The sequence below is a fragment of the Hyaena hyaena genome, unplaced genomic scaffold (assembly GCF_003009895.1).
Source record: "Hyaena hyaena isolate Hyena2069 unplaced genomic scaffold, ASM300989v1 scaffold_65, whole genome shotgun sequence".
NCBI lineage: Eukaryota > Metazoa > Chordata > Mammalia > Carnivora > Hyaenidae > Hyaena > Hyaena hyaena.
Window position 1 is genome coordinate 3,650,071 of NW_024080697.1, and position 16,437 is coordinate 3,666,507.

At 41.7% G+C, this 16,437-nt stretch overlaps 1 protein-coding gene and 1 non-coding gene across 2 annotated transcripts in view; both read right to left on the minus strand.

Moving 5' to 3' along the window:
• Positions 1–581: 581 nt before the first annotated feature.
• Positions 582–688, minus strand: LOC120231998. Its single transcript, XR_005528473.1, has one exon. It is a non-coding gene; the product is annotated as a U6 spliceosomal RNA (small nuclear RNA).
• Positions 689–5,895: 5,207 nt separating this feature from the next.
• The window catches only part of SPTLC2 (serine palmitoyltransferase long chain base subunit 2), a 108,370-nt gene continuing 97,828 nt past the window's right edge, over positions 5,896–16,437 (minus strand). Inside the window, exons 10-12 of the mRNA XM_039232258.1 lie at positions 16,286–16,421; positions 11,253–11,382; positions 5,896–7,353 (exon numbers count right to left, since the gene is read on the minus strand). Of these exons, the coding sequence (XP_039088189.1) occupies positions 7,234–7,353; positions 11,253–11,382; positions 16,286–16,421 (386 nt within the window). The 3' untranslated portion in view covers positions 5,896–7,233. The remainder of the gene's footprint in view (positions 7,354–11,252; positions 11,383–16,285; positions 16,422–16,437) is intronic.

A 16,437-nucleotide genomic window follows, 5' to 3' on the forward strand; every position in this document is an offset into this window, starting at 1 on the left:
TTACTTACTTTGATAGAGAGAGAGAAAGGATGGGCAGAGTGAAAGGGAGAGAGAGAATCCTAAGCAGGCTCCATGCTGTCAGCCCAGAGCCCAAATTGGGGTTCAATCTCACAAACCATGAGATGACGACCTGAGCCGAAATCAAGAGTTGGATGCTCAATCAACTAAGCCACCCAGGTGTCCCTTAGATCGAGTACAGTTTATCAATATTTTTGAGCCATGCTTTTTGTGTTCTAAGAAATCATTACCTAATACAAAATCACAGATTTTATATTTTCTCTTGGAATTTTTATAGTTTTTATTCAGATCTATGCTTTAATTGTTGTATATGATGTGAGGGAAGAGTTGAAGGTCATTTCCCCTAGATATTCAGTTGCTCCAGTACCATTATTTGACTAACTGTACCTTCCCTGTTGAATTAATTTGGCACTTTTGTCGAAAATCAACTGATCATATATGTGTGGGTCTATTTCTGGACTTTCTTTTTTATTAAGTTTTTCATTTTAATTCCAGTATAGTTAACAGTGCTGTATTAGTTTCAGGTGTTCAATATAGTGATTGAACAGTTCTATACATCACTCAAAAATGTGGAAGGCTTCATGCATCTGTGTGCCATCCTTGTGCAGGGGCATGCTAATCCTCTCTGTATCTGTCCAATTTTAGTATAATGTGCTGCCGAAGTGAGCACTATTTTTGGACTCTATTCTGTCTTATGTGTTCAATATGACCATCTTAATGCCAAATGTAGTCTTGGTTACTGTAGCTCTGTAGAAAGTTTTGAAATCAGGTAGTACAAATTCTTTTTCAAAATTGGCTATTTGCATTACCATCTACGTTTTACCAACTTGCTGATGTCTACAGAAAAAAAATAAAGCACACTAGTGATGATCCTTTTCAATGCTTGCAACTCCATACTGGTTTTCCCCAATGAGTAACAAAACCCCTCACCCTGACAGCCCAGGGCAGCAAGCCTCTGCCCCCTCCTCCTCAACACCACCTTCCCCCTCCCAACATCATCCTTCCCTTTGCTCACAGAGCATCAGCCACTCTTTCTTTGGGATCCTCCATGCCTTAGAAATGTTTTCTCTATCACCTCTGTCTAAAACACATACTGGTTACCCACCCTTTTTTTTTATCATGCTCTTTACTTTTCCTCCACAGACTTAGTAAGATGATGTATGTGTCCATAAGCTTGTTTATTTGTTTGCTGCTGGTACAGGTATTGCTCAGTGCCTGACATGGAAAGAATACTCCATATTTATCGGTTGAATGAATGAAGGCAGAGATAGCTTTCTGAATAGTTTATTTGGGCAAAACAGTATTATTTGCATGGGATGATTCTTAAGTCATTTCAAGTAGTTCCCCTTCAGTTCTTAACATGTGCTCTCAAAACTGATACACCTGACCCAACCCATTATTTATAGCTTCACAGTCATCCAACAAGGTAAAAAAAAAATCATCTGGCAAAAAAGGTAGATGGGAATAAGGGAGAATGAGAGAAGAGTGACATTTTAACACAGTACTAGAATTGAACATTTTTAATTTACATTCCCCCCTCACACTTTCTCAGATTAGATAAGCATCCCAGCAATGGAGAGGGGTCATCACAGCACCTCTTGCAAAGTCCAGCTTACAGGCAAATCGGTCAATGAAAAAAAAAAAAAAAAAGGACAACAAAATACGATCTCAGCTCCCCATAAGCTATTTCTCTGTTCTTATTCTCTTTCCCCCTTCTCTTAATGTGTGCTACCTTTCCACAGAGAGGGATCATCAAGACTGTGTGAACATGCTGGCTGAACTGACATGGTGATTTCACCAGTATCCTATAAAGAACCATCAAGGATGCTTTTTATCCTTTTAACCATTGGTTTATCATCACTGAGGGAACATGACCGAATGTTAAGGGTGAAGACAAGTTACTGCTCCACCCCAGTCAGGAATATGTCCCACACTCCCTTAGAAGGGCTGGGCCAAGCGACAAAGCTTTGCACAAGAAACCTGAGAATTGTCAGAAAAAGCAGGCTCTGAATGGACTCAAGGCTCCTCATGCATGGAGGGATCCACCCATCCAGGGAAATGGCAAGAAGGCAGGACACTTAGCCCATCAGGGTATTGCTCTTGTCCTTTTCATTCAGCTTCCCCACAACTACTCCAAAAGAACAGAGCTTTGGGTATTGCTTCATTAAAAACGTGTAACTGCAGTTTAAGAACTACTGCATTCTTTAGGATCAGTTTATAATAACTCATCATACCACAGAGAATCACAGTTTTAAGGCCATCTATCATGTGTACTACATAGTAAACAAGACCTTGCCCACGTGTACCCCATCAAGCCACTTCCAAGGGTGGACTGCCAGACTCAACAGAGAAGACTAGAATAAAGAACTTTAGTAAGTACTCAAGCTAACTCCTTTGGTTTCTGCCTTAAAGAGACTCAATCTATAGCAAAAGGTGCTTGGAAAACAGAAGTCACTGGAGAAGACAAAAGGGGCAACATTGTCCATACAATTAAAAGCAAAAGGATCACTGGCTAGTCCTGGGATCTCTTTTGGATGAGAAGGCAGGAAGCCAACCTTCTAATTAGGCTATCTGGGCACCTAGGAATTGGGCAGGAGCCTGAACACATTTCCTGTGGCCAGAGCTGAGGAGAGAATAGATAGGCTCTTCTCCACGTGGAAGGGATTTTGATTAACTGGCTTAATGGATTAAGATGCCTGCTGGGCACTGAGCTTCCAGTTAAGCAGGTAGCAGTTTAGGTTTTCAGGCTGCATTTAAGCAAATAGCTGCTCAACAGCCAAGAAGAATCCTTTGATTTTCATGGCTCCCACCTTCACAACCCCTTCGGGCTATGCTGACTTTACCTGTAGGAGACATCAACAATTCTGACCTTCAAGAAGACAGAAGGCAAAGCACTACACTCTTCCCCCTTAGCCACTAGAGATGAAAGCCCATCGTGGCTTACCTAGAACACCAGGGAAGGAAAGACACCCTGGGAATTAGGTCCAGCAGTTCTTCACACAAGAGAACCAGGAGACAGTCAGTTGTATTCGATCTTATCGATGGTTTTGCCACATCGCGACAAATTCTTACAGAACAAGAATTACCCAAATTCTTTTTCCTCACTGCCTATGGTATGAACGTTTATAGCAGTCCTGTGCTTCTGCCCAATCTAGTGTGACTAGGGGCCAGAGAGCCTTATCCATTTGGAAAGGGGGCGGGGTGGGGGTAAAAACACAGAGGTAGTGGTAGATAGCATCTCCTCTTACCCCTTCCCTGAGAAGCCAGGAAATCTCTCCATGTAAGCCATTTTCTCCTGGTTTTCACTAACAGAAATGAAGCAAAGCATATTAAACACTACAGAGTTCAGCTAGACTGTACTAGTCATAACAAACTTAAGATATAGGCTCCCTCAAGTGGGGCATAAAGAAGTTCACTGTCTCCCCCTGAAAGCTAAGGCTGAGTGTCCCAAGTATCTGATCTAGCAATCTCCAAACACAGCACTACCATGTCTGTTTTCTATGGAGTTGAAATCCTAACAATCAAGAATTGGAAGGTATAGAAAGCAAGGCCAAATATAGGAGGTAGGGATTACAGAGACAAATCATTGGCAGACTATTCCCTTCCTAGGCTTCTGAAAAAGGGCAATGAGCAAACACATAGCCCTGAGCAACTACATAGGGCATTTCTGTTTACCTTGCATGACTGCATCAGGAAAAAGGATGCTTTGACCTTCTTAAGTCCTCACCCCATCATGAAAGTTAAAGATAGTAATTACAGGGGCACCTGGGTGGCTCAATTGGTTAAGAGTCCGACTTGGGCTCAGGTCATGATCTCACGGTTTGTGGGTTCGAGCCCCGCATCGGGCTCTGTTGTGACAGCTCAGAGCCTGGAGCCTGCCTCAGATTCTGTGTCTCTTCTCTTTATTTGTCCCTCCCTTGCACTGTCTCTCTCTCTCAAAAATAATAAAACATAAAAAATTTAAAAAAAGGTAACTACAGGACTAAGATGTCAAGTTCTTCAAACAAGCAAGCAGTTCTTTGGGGTTCTGGAGATTAGGATGATTTATTTTTTTTTATTTTTGAGAGAGAGAGAGCGAGAGAGAGAACACAAGAGGGGAAGAGAGGGAGAGGGAAAGAGAAAGAATCTTGAGCAGGCTCCATGCTCAGAACAGAGCCCCACGCGGGGCTCCTTCCCATGATCCTGAGGCTCATGACCTAAGTTGAAATCAAGAGTTGGACACTTACCCAGATGTGCCACCCTGGTGTCCCAAGACTAGGATGATTTTTTTTTAAAGTTTATTTATTTTGAAAGAGAGAGAGAGAGCAGTGTGCACACAAGTCGGGGAGGGGCAGAGAGAGAGAGAAAGAGAGAGAGAATCCCAAGGAGGCTCTGTGTTGTCAGCTTGAGCCCAACTCAGGGCTTGAACTCACAAACTGTGAGATCATGACCTGAGGTGAAATCAAGAGTCGGATGCTTAACCAACTGAGCCACCCGGCTGCTCCTAGGATGATATTTAAAGGGAAGAAATCTTCTAGAGCAAAGCAAAAAACTGAAGTGCTCCAAAGACCCAAGCCCTGAAAATACTTGTTGCATATTTACTTGCTGTAGCGTGCATGCCATATTCTGGGGTAAAGCTTTTAGCATCTGCCACTGCCTCTCTGTGATTGTGATGTCTCCTAGGTATAAATTTCCTGGTTTCTGATGTGATCTGCAAAAAAAGGTCTTATAAGCCTGAAGTGGATAAAGGCTATGCTGAATACGAAGATGGATGAGAAAAAGTGGGAAGGTTAGTCCCGTTTTTACTGACGGACTCCGCTTCTTGGCTTTGGTAATAGTTAGCTGCTGCCTGTTTGCATCCCCTTAAATTTGTGAGTCAGGCTGTGTTAAACCATGCATTAGACAGTACCTATGTCTACTCATTCCCAGTGACTGTATTTATAGACACCTGTATTTCCCTAGATGCTTGGTTAAATAATGATACTTGTGATATGACTGGACCCTAGATTTATATTAGTTTCCAAGAAGAGACAACCAGCATGTATAACATTTTGTTCTCTAGAAAGCAGAGATCCTGGGTCGATCACAGTTTTGTCTCTTCAAAAATAAACTTGTAACTTAACTACATTTATCCTGACGTAACTTTGCACCAGCAAAGTGATATAAATACATATATAAATATATGTATTTAAATGCCCATACTGACATTTTAAATTGCAGTGACTTCATGCAAGCCAAAGTAAAAAGAGTAGCAGGTGAGTTCGTTGCTTAAAGTTTGTGACTTTTGCAAGCCCTCTATCATTTGATAGTAACTACAGTGTAAACACTATCTGGTGTTCTAGTGGGGTTCTATGGTGAGGAACTAGATGTAGGGGAAAGGTTAGCAATCTATTTTACAGGACTAGTTACTTAGTCGACACAATCTCTTTTTTACTTCGATTTATACATGGTAAATATAGTTCCTGCATTTCTACTTGCTTCGTTTATTCACCCTTTTCTACTGTTTAAAAAAGTAAAACAAAACCTTGGAGTATCTCAAAGGCTGAAGGCTCTCAAGGTGCTGGGAGTGACCAAAGATAACACGAGACATGAAAACAAAACTTCACCAACAATCATATTGCTTCCATCCTCTCCTACACATATCTGCAAAAACACCACAGCTGATGACAAGATGCCCAGGAGAATTTGGACTGAGTATTTTTACCAGTTCAAGGAGTGATTTCAAAAACAGAGACGTGAAAACTACTTTTACACACAGCGTTTCCATTCCGTTCCCAATCCTTTCCCCATATTTACTTGATGGCTACTATAAGACAAGCTGATTTTGGATATAATAAAGTCAAAAGTTCTCTCCACTTAAGCTTTGGTCAACAGAAAAAAGTAAGAGCTTTAACATGGTGGTTTTCAGATTTGTTCTTTGGTCAGGCAGTATAAAGCTCTCTGAAAGAAGTCCCCTTACCTGGAAAGAGTCGAAATAGAGGGTCCCCAGTTTAGCAAAGAGATATAGGGGTTCAGAATTTCTCAAGAGGAAAAAAGAGAGAGACCCTAAACCCCAGATGCCAGATTAGAATTCTCTTAGGACACAAAGAATAATACAAGAGAACTAGCAGTCAGAAGAGTAAGACTGAAACGGGTCAGCTTTTCTAAAAAGGGTAAGTTAATAACTTTAATCCTTAAACAGGAACATGACAAATGATTTCTGAGCAGAGGATTTACCAACATTTTCCTTTATCAGTTTAAATCCTAATGTGGACCCAGACCCAGGCAGAAGAGTAGAAAACAGCACGAATGAACCACAGATATGCCACCAGGAGTAATCCGTGCTCTGCACGTGGCCCCAGCCCTCTGACCCCTGCGGGATGGAGGTCACCCTGCCGAAAAGCTGCAGACACAGAACACACAGTGAGGCGTGAGTCAGCTTCACCACACAGGTCTGACCAGGGTGGGATGTGGGTACTTTGTGAACGATTTAAGTGTTTTAAGTAGCAGGTGGGAGTGTTAGTTTAGAGCCTGGGAAAAACCCAGAAATTGGGCATAGCCCTCAGACAGTGACCACTACAAAGAAACATTTGACGGTGAAGGAATCATCTGGTGACCAGAACAAAATGGAACAAGACCAAGCCTTGGGAGGCTGCTGGCCAGGGGGAGATACACAATGAGGGGCGGTTTGAGCAATGCTAGTGTTTCTGGTCTTTCCTAGACGGCTGAACTTGAGATGAAAGGAACACTTTGGTTGAGTCCTTGACTGGTTAAATAAGGATTCTGAGGCTGGGGGCCTCTGAGACCCGGATGGGAAGTAAGTGGAAGGCACTTGCTCCCTGGGAAGGGGGGCCAGGTGAGTGTCCAGGCTGGGGTGCCGGGGCCGGCAGGGCCTTCTGTAGGGCCACATCCACAGGCGGTGGGGAGAGGGTAACGGCCTGCGTGGTCAGCCAGGGACAGGCTAGGGTCAGCGTGATTTCACAAGGAGAAGAGTTATAAAATAAGACATTTTTAATGGACAAAAAAGTAGAGTGGGTCACCTCTTGTTTGAAAGGTGAAATGTAGCAAAGGAAGAATGTGAAGCAGTTTTTTTACTATTTACAAAATGCCATTTAGAGTGAGGTGGCCACCGTCAGTAGTTGAGGAAATGTCTTTCACGTGAGATGGCCACAGAAGTATGGTTCCTGGCACTGGCTCAGAAAGGCCGCACACTGTCCTGGGTGAGGGAGAGTCCATCCGAGGGAGCACCAAAAAGGCTCAGTCTTCTGTTTCTTCATATGTAGTCTCGTCAAAGGGCCTGTCCAGTAGAGGCACCAACCGATGCCGGGAATACTTCAGTTGCAATAGGTCCCCAACTTCGTCTATCTCTTTTAAAGCCTAAAATAGGTAAGAACAGAGTTAGTCAGAGGAATGGGGTTCCGGCATGGCTGGTGCTTTATTTTTCTAAAAACATTCATGGCAAGATTATCCTTTATGGGAGCGTTTGTGTCTGGTGCATTTACTCTGATCAGACTACAGGACAGCTGTGGAAAGGGCTGTCTCTCCATCATATCATACACACCTTCTGTTCACTCTTATGGTTGGTTATAATTTCATAAGAAAATGTATGCCTTCTACTTCATAAAAGGGAATCAACTGATTATTAGTAAAAGACACATTTGCCTGTTCTTACATTTAATTCTTAAAACTCGGTGTTTGTAGAGAGAGAAAAAAACCCATGAGTAAACAGTATTCCTTATTTATTTAACAGAAGAAAAAAAACTTTTTCACTCCAAATGTGGATAATATAGAAAGCAAATTAAGAACTGCCCTTCAGAGTGTGATCAGTGGTATCTTCAAGAAAAGGTTTAACTGCAAGTTCCATATGGAAACAATTTAAGACTGACTTTTAGCTGGAAGAACCCATTAACCATTTATCCCCCTAACCTCTGATTCAGGATTTATTAATTTAAAACAACACATGACTTATGAAGATCACAAAAGAAAGGACATTTATGAACTCTGACTTCAGAAAAACCTAATGTTTTTACTGATGTAAAAAAGAAAATGAATAAACAGAAAAAACCCCACAGTATCCCAAAGGGATTACATGATTTCCTCTGATCCCATACCAAATATTTCAGATCAGTTGGTTTTATTTATTTACTTATAAAAGATAAAATTGTAACTAGAAACTGTTAGTTTGCCATTATGTGGGCTACCTGTTAGATTAGCAATAAGAAACTGTTACAAGTACCACCATCTGTTAACAATCTACATTCAACCACTAGACAGGGTGACATAGGTTCTTAGGGAAAAAAATATGTATGAATCAGAATTGAGTTTGGTCCTTGAATAAGAGAATATTCTAGGACAACTGTGCCTCAGAGCTGATTGATAACCTTGCCCTTCTCATTTTTATTTTTTAAAAAAATTTTAATGTTTTATTTATTGTTGAGAGAGAGATAGAGACAGCATGAGCAGGGGAGGGTCAGAGAGAGAAGGAGACAGAGAATCCGAAGACAGGCTCCAGGCTCTGAGCTAGCTGTCAGCACAGAGCCTGATATGGGGCTCGAACCCACGAACTGTGAGATCATGACCTGAGCCTAAGGCGGACACTTACCTGACTGAGCCACCCAGGTGCCCCTGTTTTATTTATTTCTGAGAGAGAGAGAGACAGCATGAGCAGAGAACCCACAAACTGCGAGATCGTGACCTGAGCCAAAGTCGGATGCCACCCAGGTGCCTCAATTTAATGTTTTATTTAATTTTGAGAGAGAGAGAGCGCGCGAGCGAGAGCTTGAGGAGCGGAGGGTCAGAGAGAGAGGAAGATACAGAATCCGAAGACAGGCTCCAAGCTCTGAGCTAGCTGTCAGCACAGAGCCCAATGTGGGGCTCGAACCCACAAACCGTGAAATCATGACCTGAGCCAAAGTCGCCCAGGTGCCCCCTTTTATTTTTAATTAACTGACCACTATTTTTGAGAGCTTGCGAGTGGGGGAGGGTAGGAGGACGGGAGGGGGAGGGTAGGAGGACGGGGGGGGGGTAGGAGGACAGGGAGGGAGGGAGGGAGATAGGGAGGGTGTGGAGAGAATCTTAAGCGGCTCCATGCTCAGCTCAGCATGGAGCCCAAAGCAGGGCCTGATCCCATGACCCTGGAATCATGACCTGAGCTGAAATCAAGAGCTCAACGGAGTCACCGAGGTGCCCCAAATTTTAAAGTATACAATTCAGTGCTTCTTAGTATATTCACAGAGGTGTACAACTTTCATCACCATCTAATCTTAAAGCATTATCGTCTCAAAAAAAAAGAAACCCCCCTACTCACATCCTCACCCCTGTCTCCTCCTAGGCCCTGAAAACCACCAATCTATTTTCTGACCCTATGGATTTGCCTGTTCTGGACATTTTATTACTTAGCATAATGTGTTCAAGGCTCATCCATGGTGTAGGGGTCCAACTTCATTCTTCTGCCTGTGGTTATCCAGTTGTCCAGTACCACTTGCTAAAGAGACTATTCTTTCCCCATTAACTAGTCTGAGCTCCCTTGTGGGGAATCAACTGGCCGTAGAGGCATGGGTGTACTTACGGACTCTCAATTCTATTCCACCATTGGTCTACACATCTGTCCTTATGCTAGCGCCCCACTGATTTAATTACTGTAGCTTTGTAGTAAGTTTCAAAATTGGGGAGTTTGACTCCTCCAATTTAGATTTTCCCTTTCCATACTGTTTTGGCTACCTGGGGCCCCTTACAGTTAGTTCCATATGAACTTGAGGATCAGCTTTTCCATTTCTGCTAAAAAAGCCACTAGAATTTTGACAGGGACTGCATTGGATCTACATAGTTTTAGAGTTTTCAGTATACAAGTTTCTCATATCCTTGGTTAAATTTATCCCTGGATATTTTGTTCTTTTGAACTCTAGCATAAATGAAATTTTCTTAATTTCCTTTTTGTTTCTTCACTGCTGGTATAGAGAAACATACCAACTTTGTGGTGATTGTTTACTCTGCAACTCTGCTAGCTACACTTATTAGCTCTAGAGGTTGGTTTTGGTTTTTCTGTGTGTGAATTTTATGGCATTTCTATGTAATCATGTCACACTGCTTATTACACGCAAAATTCACTTGTACTCCTCATGAGGCTCACATTGCCTCCATTAAATTATCCTACGACAAAACAACTTCATGAAACCTATTGTTTCAAAAAATGCACTTTATGCTTCAAGAAAACTAAATGGGAGGCAAAATCAAACAATTCCTTAAGTGGATCTTATGAAAAGGGTGATTATGTGGAAACTAATTTGACAAAAACTATTTGTAAAAAAAAAAAAAAAAAAAGAAAGAAAAGGGTGAGAACTCTCAACTGGCAAACATTTATTGGCAATAGAAATCTACTTCAATATCTTGGCTACATCTGAATTCTTTTATGAATGTGTATAGTCTTTGGGAGTCAAAGCTGTTGTAAGAAGACAGAGTGTACTGGTGTAGCCAATGCTTATAATGACACAGATCTTTTTTGAAAGGCACATCAGGGGCGCCAGGGTGCCTCAGTTGGTTAAGTGTCCAACTTTGGCCCAGGTCATGATCTCATGGTTCGTTGGTTCAAGCCCTGCGTCGGGCTCTGTGTTGAATGCTTGCTCAGAGCCTGGAGCTTCTTCGAATTCTATGTCTCCTTTTCTCTCTGCGCCTCCCCCACTCACACTGTCTCTCAAAAGTAAATAAATGTAAAAAAAATATATAAAGGCACATCACACTTTCAAACATCCATATAGAAAAGAATGGAAGAAAAGCTGGTATTAGTGAATTAAAAAAGAAATAATGAAGAAATTCACCAGTAAGATTTTTGAAAAATGGGAAATCTATTGAAAGAAATCTAAAAGGCACAGTCAAAGCAAAGAAAAAGATACAGTATCAATAATACTCTGAATCTGATTTTCCAATGTCAGAATGTGATTAAAAATATAAAGTTTTAAAAAAAAAAAAGGCTTGCAGTAGAAACAGTACAAGGTGAGTTACACAGTTGTAGAGACCGTAATAAGGGACAGAGTAGGACAAGATAAGGCAAGAAATTCCCCAGAGCCCTGATGGGTCTAGTGGGTGATGCTAATGGCTTTGCAATTTTTTTTTTCTAAACTGCAATGTTTTAAGCAGCACTGTATACTCCCTCCTCTATTTTACCAGCCAATACCTCAGGTGCTCAAAGAACTTAAAGATCAATAGATGATTAATTTCATCTGATATCCAGGCGTTCTTAGAGTAGGTATATTTATATCAAGGTCAAAGTGTCGACTTACAGTATCAAGTATTTCTTTGGTATGAGCTGCTGACAGGCAAAACCTGGCTCTGGACTCAATAATCGGAGTAGCAGGAAATCCCACCACAACTACCCCAATATTCCGCTTCAGCATCTCCCGTCCAAAGGCGCTGCAAGGAGAAAGCAAGGTAAGAACCAGGAAGAATAAACAACCACATTACAAAGGTCTTTGGTCCTGCACAATTTAAACTCTTAGGTGATACAGGGATTGGAGACTTCTATTAGGAATTTCCTCTAACTTCTTCTCAAGTGAAAACTGCCAAAGTTCTTTAATTCAATCCTAAAGTGGTCTTTTCCCAAATGGTTTCCTTCACAAGGGTAAAGAATATAGTTGTCAGAGACCAATTTTCATTAGGGCCTGCCTAAAGTAATTTGCAGTTATAGCCTTAAAGTGTCCCTGACACATTAGAGTGGTTCAGAGGCTTCAAAATGAATTTGAGTTTATTTTTTTAAATGTTTTATTTATTTCTGAGAGAGAGAGTGACAGCGTGAGCAGGGGAGGGTCAGAGAGAGAGGGAGACACAGAATCCGAATCAGACTCCAGGCTCTGAGCTAGCTGTCAGCACAGAGGCTGACACAGGGCTCGAACCCACGAATCATGAGATCACGCCCTGAGCTGAAGTTGGACGCTTAACCGACTGAGTCACCCAGGCGCCCCAATATTTCATTTATTTTTGAGAGAAAGAGACAGAGCAAGAGCAGGGGAGGGACAGAGAGAGAGACACACACACACACAGAATCTGAAGCAGGGTCCAGGCTCTGAGCTGTCAGCACGGAGCCTGACATGGGGCTTGAACCCACAAACCTGTGAATCATGACTGGAGCCAAAGTCAGAGGCTTAACCAATTGAGCCACCCAGGCACCCCGTCAAGGACAAGCTTTTAAACTCAAGTTCATTAGGGGCACCTGGGTGGCTTAGTCAGCTAAGACTCTGACTTTGACTCAGGTCATGATCTCACGGCTCGTGGGTTTGGTTTGCATCAACCTCTTTGCCCATAGCTTGGAGCCTGGAGCCTGCCTTGGACTCTGTGTCTACTTTTCTCTCTGCCCACCCCCCTCCAAAATAAATAAACACTAAAAAAAAAATTTAAACCTTGTCCTTGAAGTATTAGGTTTGGCAGTTTCAACAATTCTTTTTGTTTTTTTAAATTTATTTTTTAGTTTATATCCAAGTTAGTTAGCACATAGTGCAACAATGATTTCAGGAGTAGATTCCTTAATGCCCTTTACCCATTTAGCCCATTCCCCTCCCACAACCCCTCCAGTAACCGTTCTCCATATTTAAGAGTCTCTTATGTTTTGCCCCCTCCGTTTTTGTATTATTTTTGCTTTCCTTCCCTTATGTTCATCTGTTCTGTGTCTTAAAGTCCTCATATGAGTGAAGTCATATGACATTTGTCTAATTTTGCTTAGCATAATACCCTCTAGTTCCATCCATGTAGTTGTAAGTGGCAAGATTTCATTCTTTTTTTTTTTTTTAATTTTTCTTTTTAATGTTTTATTTATTTCTAGGAGAGAGAGAGAGGGAGAGAGAGACAGCGTGAGCAGGGGAGGGTCAGAGAGAGAGGGAGTCACAGACTCTGAAACAGGCTCCAGGCTCTGAGCTGGCAGCCAGCACAGAGCCGGATGCGGGGCTCGAATCCACGAACCGCGAGATCATGACCTAAGCGAAAGTCGGACACTCAACCGACTAAGCCACACAGGGGCCCCAAGATTTCATTCTTTTTGATTGTAATATATAAATACAAACACACACACACACACACACACACACACACACACACACACCACATCTTCTTTATCCATTCATCCATCGATTTGGGATCTTTCCATACTTTGGCTATTGTTGATAGTGCTGCTATAAACATTGGGGTGCATGTGCCCCTTTGAAACAGCACACTTGTATCTTGGATAAATACCTAATAGCGCAATTGCTGGGTTGTAGGGGAGTTCTATTTTTATTTTATTTTTTATTTATTATTTTTTTTTTTACAAATAGCTTATTGTCAAATTAGTTTCCACATAACACTCAGTGCTCATCCCCGGGGAGTTCTATTTTTAATTTTTTGAGGAACCTCCATACTGTTTTCCAGAGTGGCTCCACCAGTTTACATTCCCATGAACAGTGCAAAAGAGATCCTCTTTCTCCACATCCTCGTCAACACCTGTTGTTGCCAGAGTTGTTAATTTTAGCCATTCTGACAGGTGTGAGGTGGTATCTCATTGTGGTTTTGATTTGTATTTCCCTGATGATGAGTGATGCTGAGCATTTTTTCATGTGTTAGTTGGCCATCTGGATGTCTTCTTTGGAGAAGTGTCTACACATGTCTTTTGCCCATTTCTTCAGTGGATTACTTGTTTTTTGGGTGTTAAGTTTGAGACGTGTTGAGTAATAAGTTGCTGCGGCGGAGGTCAAAGAGGTTTTTGCCTGCTTTCTCCTCAAGGATTTTGATGTCTTCCTGTCTTACATTCAGGTCTTCCATCCCTGAGTTCCATCCATTTTGAGTTTACTTTTGTGTATGATGTAAGAAAGTGGTCCAGGTTCATTTTTCTGCATGTCGCTGTCCAGTTTTCCCAGCACCACTTGCTGAAGAGACTATCTTTATTCCATTGGATATTCTTTCCTGCTTTGTTAAAGATTAGTTAGCCATACGTTTGTGGGTCCATTTCTGGATTCTCTACTCTGTTCCATTGATATGTGTGTCTGTTTTTGTGCCAGGCAGTTTGAACAATTCTTAAGATTACGGATGCAGAAGATCTGCTGTAACGTGGACATCTTTCTTCTGGCAGAATGACCGACTAGCATTAGCCCTCCAGACCAGGTATTTCTCTTCTCTTCTTAAGTTCATCTACTTAAGTAATCTCTACCCAACATGGGGCTGAAGAGTCATACAACTCTTCGGACTGAGCCAGCCAGGTGCCCCAAAGACCAGGTTATTTTTGATTGACTTGGGTGTTAAGCTGCCTTTGGAATTAGGGTTTCCTTTGGTGTCTGTGAGGCAAACTCATCCCCAGGCTTCAGCTGATTTCCCAGATCTTATTTAACTCCCCACCTAAACCAAACTGATGGCACGTGACATCACTCCATATCTCTATCTTGTCTAACAGAATTCTAACTTTCATGCAAGTTCTTATTTGCTAATTATGTTGCTTTTTGTCTTTTCCTCTTGCTGACCTACCTTATTCCTTCTTGACTATTCTCTTAGCTCTTTAACGCATTTGTTTGAGAATAAAAGCTCTTCCATGTTTTCATTACAAGTAACCAATTACGTTAAGCGCCAGCCTGTCTCCACTCCCTCTGGCACCCTGCATCTTCAGTCATCCTCCCAAATGGTCTAGAGCTTTATTCACCCTTTCTGAATCTTAATCATCATGCAATCAGTCAGTGTCCCCTGTGTGTAACTGTAACAGGTAAGACATAGTCCTCTCTAAAGAAACAATTCTAGGAGCATCTGGGTGACTCAGATGGTTAAGTGTCCCAACTCTTGATTTTGGCTCAGAATTTCATGATCTCACAGTTCATGGGTTTGAGCCCCACATCAGACTCCATGCTGGTGGCGTGGACCCTGCTTGGGATTCTCTGGCTCCCTCTCTCTTTCTGCCCCTCCCCTGCTCACTATCTTTCTCTCTCAAAATAAATAAACATTAAAAAAAAAAAAGAAAGAAAGAAAAACAGTTCTAGACTAAGTCCTTCAGACCAGACAACTCTTTGTTTATTTATGATAATTTCATTTAAACAAGAGAGAGAAAATCCAACACCTCTGCTTTGGCTCCTTTCCTCCATCCCCTGTAAAGCTATAATGCCAAATATGCATAGGACTTCCTGTTGAAAAGTGAAACTTCTTTTCCCTCAGTGGGCACTGTTTCCCAATTTCCTCCTCATTATCCTTGGAATCAACATACGTCCCCGCTTTAATTTTCCTTCCTATATCCACTTTAATAAACATTTGCTGAGTGCCCTTTGAGTGCCAGGGACCATGGTGGGCACTGGGGATTCAAAGATGAAAAATATTTGCTTCCTTAATGAGTTCAATTAAACCTGAGAAATAATCCTTATCCAGTTTTATATTTAAGATCAAGTCAAAATTCACAAATCTGAAAAGATACGTGTTTTTTGTTTCTTTGTGGGTTTTTTTGTTGTGTTTTTTTTACTGAGTCGACAACAAGCAGATAACTTCTTTCTATCTCTGATGCAGTTTTGCCTACTTTGCAAATGACCATATTTGCTCACTTCATATTACTTTTCTTTCTTTTTATTACTTTTCCAATGTCTTCTGGTTTGTTATATACCCGGCCTCCTCAAATACACTGGAAGCTGCTCCAGAGCAAGGCTTTCCATTATACATGAGTTGCACAAATCAAAGAAACCGCTGTAATCTGCAACAACAGGCCCTGACCTCAAGGCTCCCTGCTGGGCACTGCATTTCAGCTCCACTCCCCTTCTTGCTACCCCTCTATCGGCTAAGTGTGTTCTTGTGTTATGCTATTTGTGCAGAACTTCTTTCTCCAAGTGGCTAACTCAGCTCCTTCATGTGTCACACAAGGCTCATGTGTCACCTTCCCTTCCCACTGGCTCACCCTGACCATTTCAAACTGCCACCTGCCCACCCCCAGGGTACTCTCTGCCCATGTGCCCTGCTCTACTTTTCCCCATAACATGTAACATCTTCCAATGAATCACATAACTCATTTATTACATTTGTCTGACTCCTGCCCCATTAGAACATAAGCTCCAAAAGGACAGAGATTTTTTATTTTTGTGTTTTGTTCACTGACCTATCCCAATCTCCTAGAAGAGGGCATTGCACTCAATATTTGTTTCATGAAAGGTTATCAAGTTAACATCTTTCATAAACTGGAATCCACTATTTATGGAATTTCTAGCAAATGAAGGTAGGTTAATATAATGAGGCCAAGACAATTTTTCCTAACAAAATACATAAGCCTGAGTGTAAAAGCACAGAAAACTTAAGTCTAATGAGAGACCAATCTGTAATCTGCAACAAAACATACCCAATTTTGGCTGGCATGTAGAGCATCAAAGGCACCACTGGAGAATCTTCATTTCCATAGATGATGAAGCCCATCTCTTTCAGACGTCTTCTGAAATACCTGGTATTTTCGGCTAACTGCTGTATACATTCTTTGCCTGGAAAATAATGAGG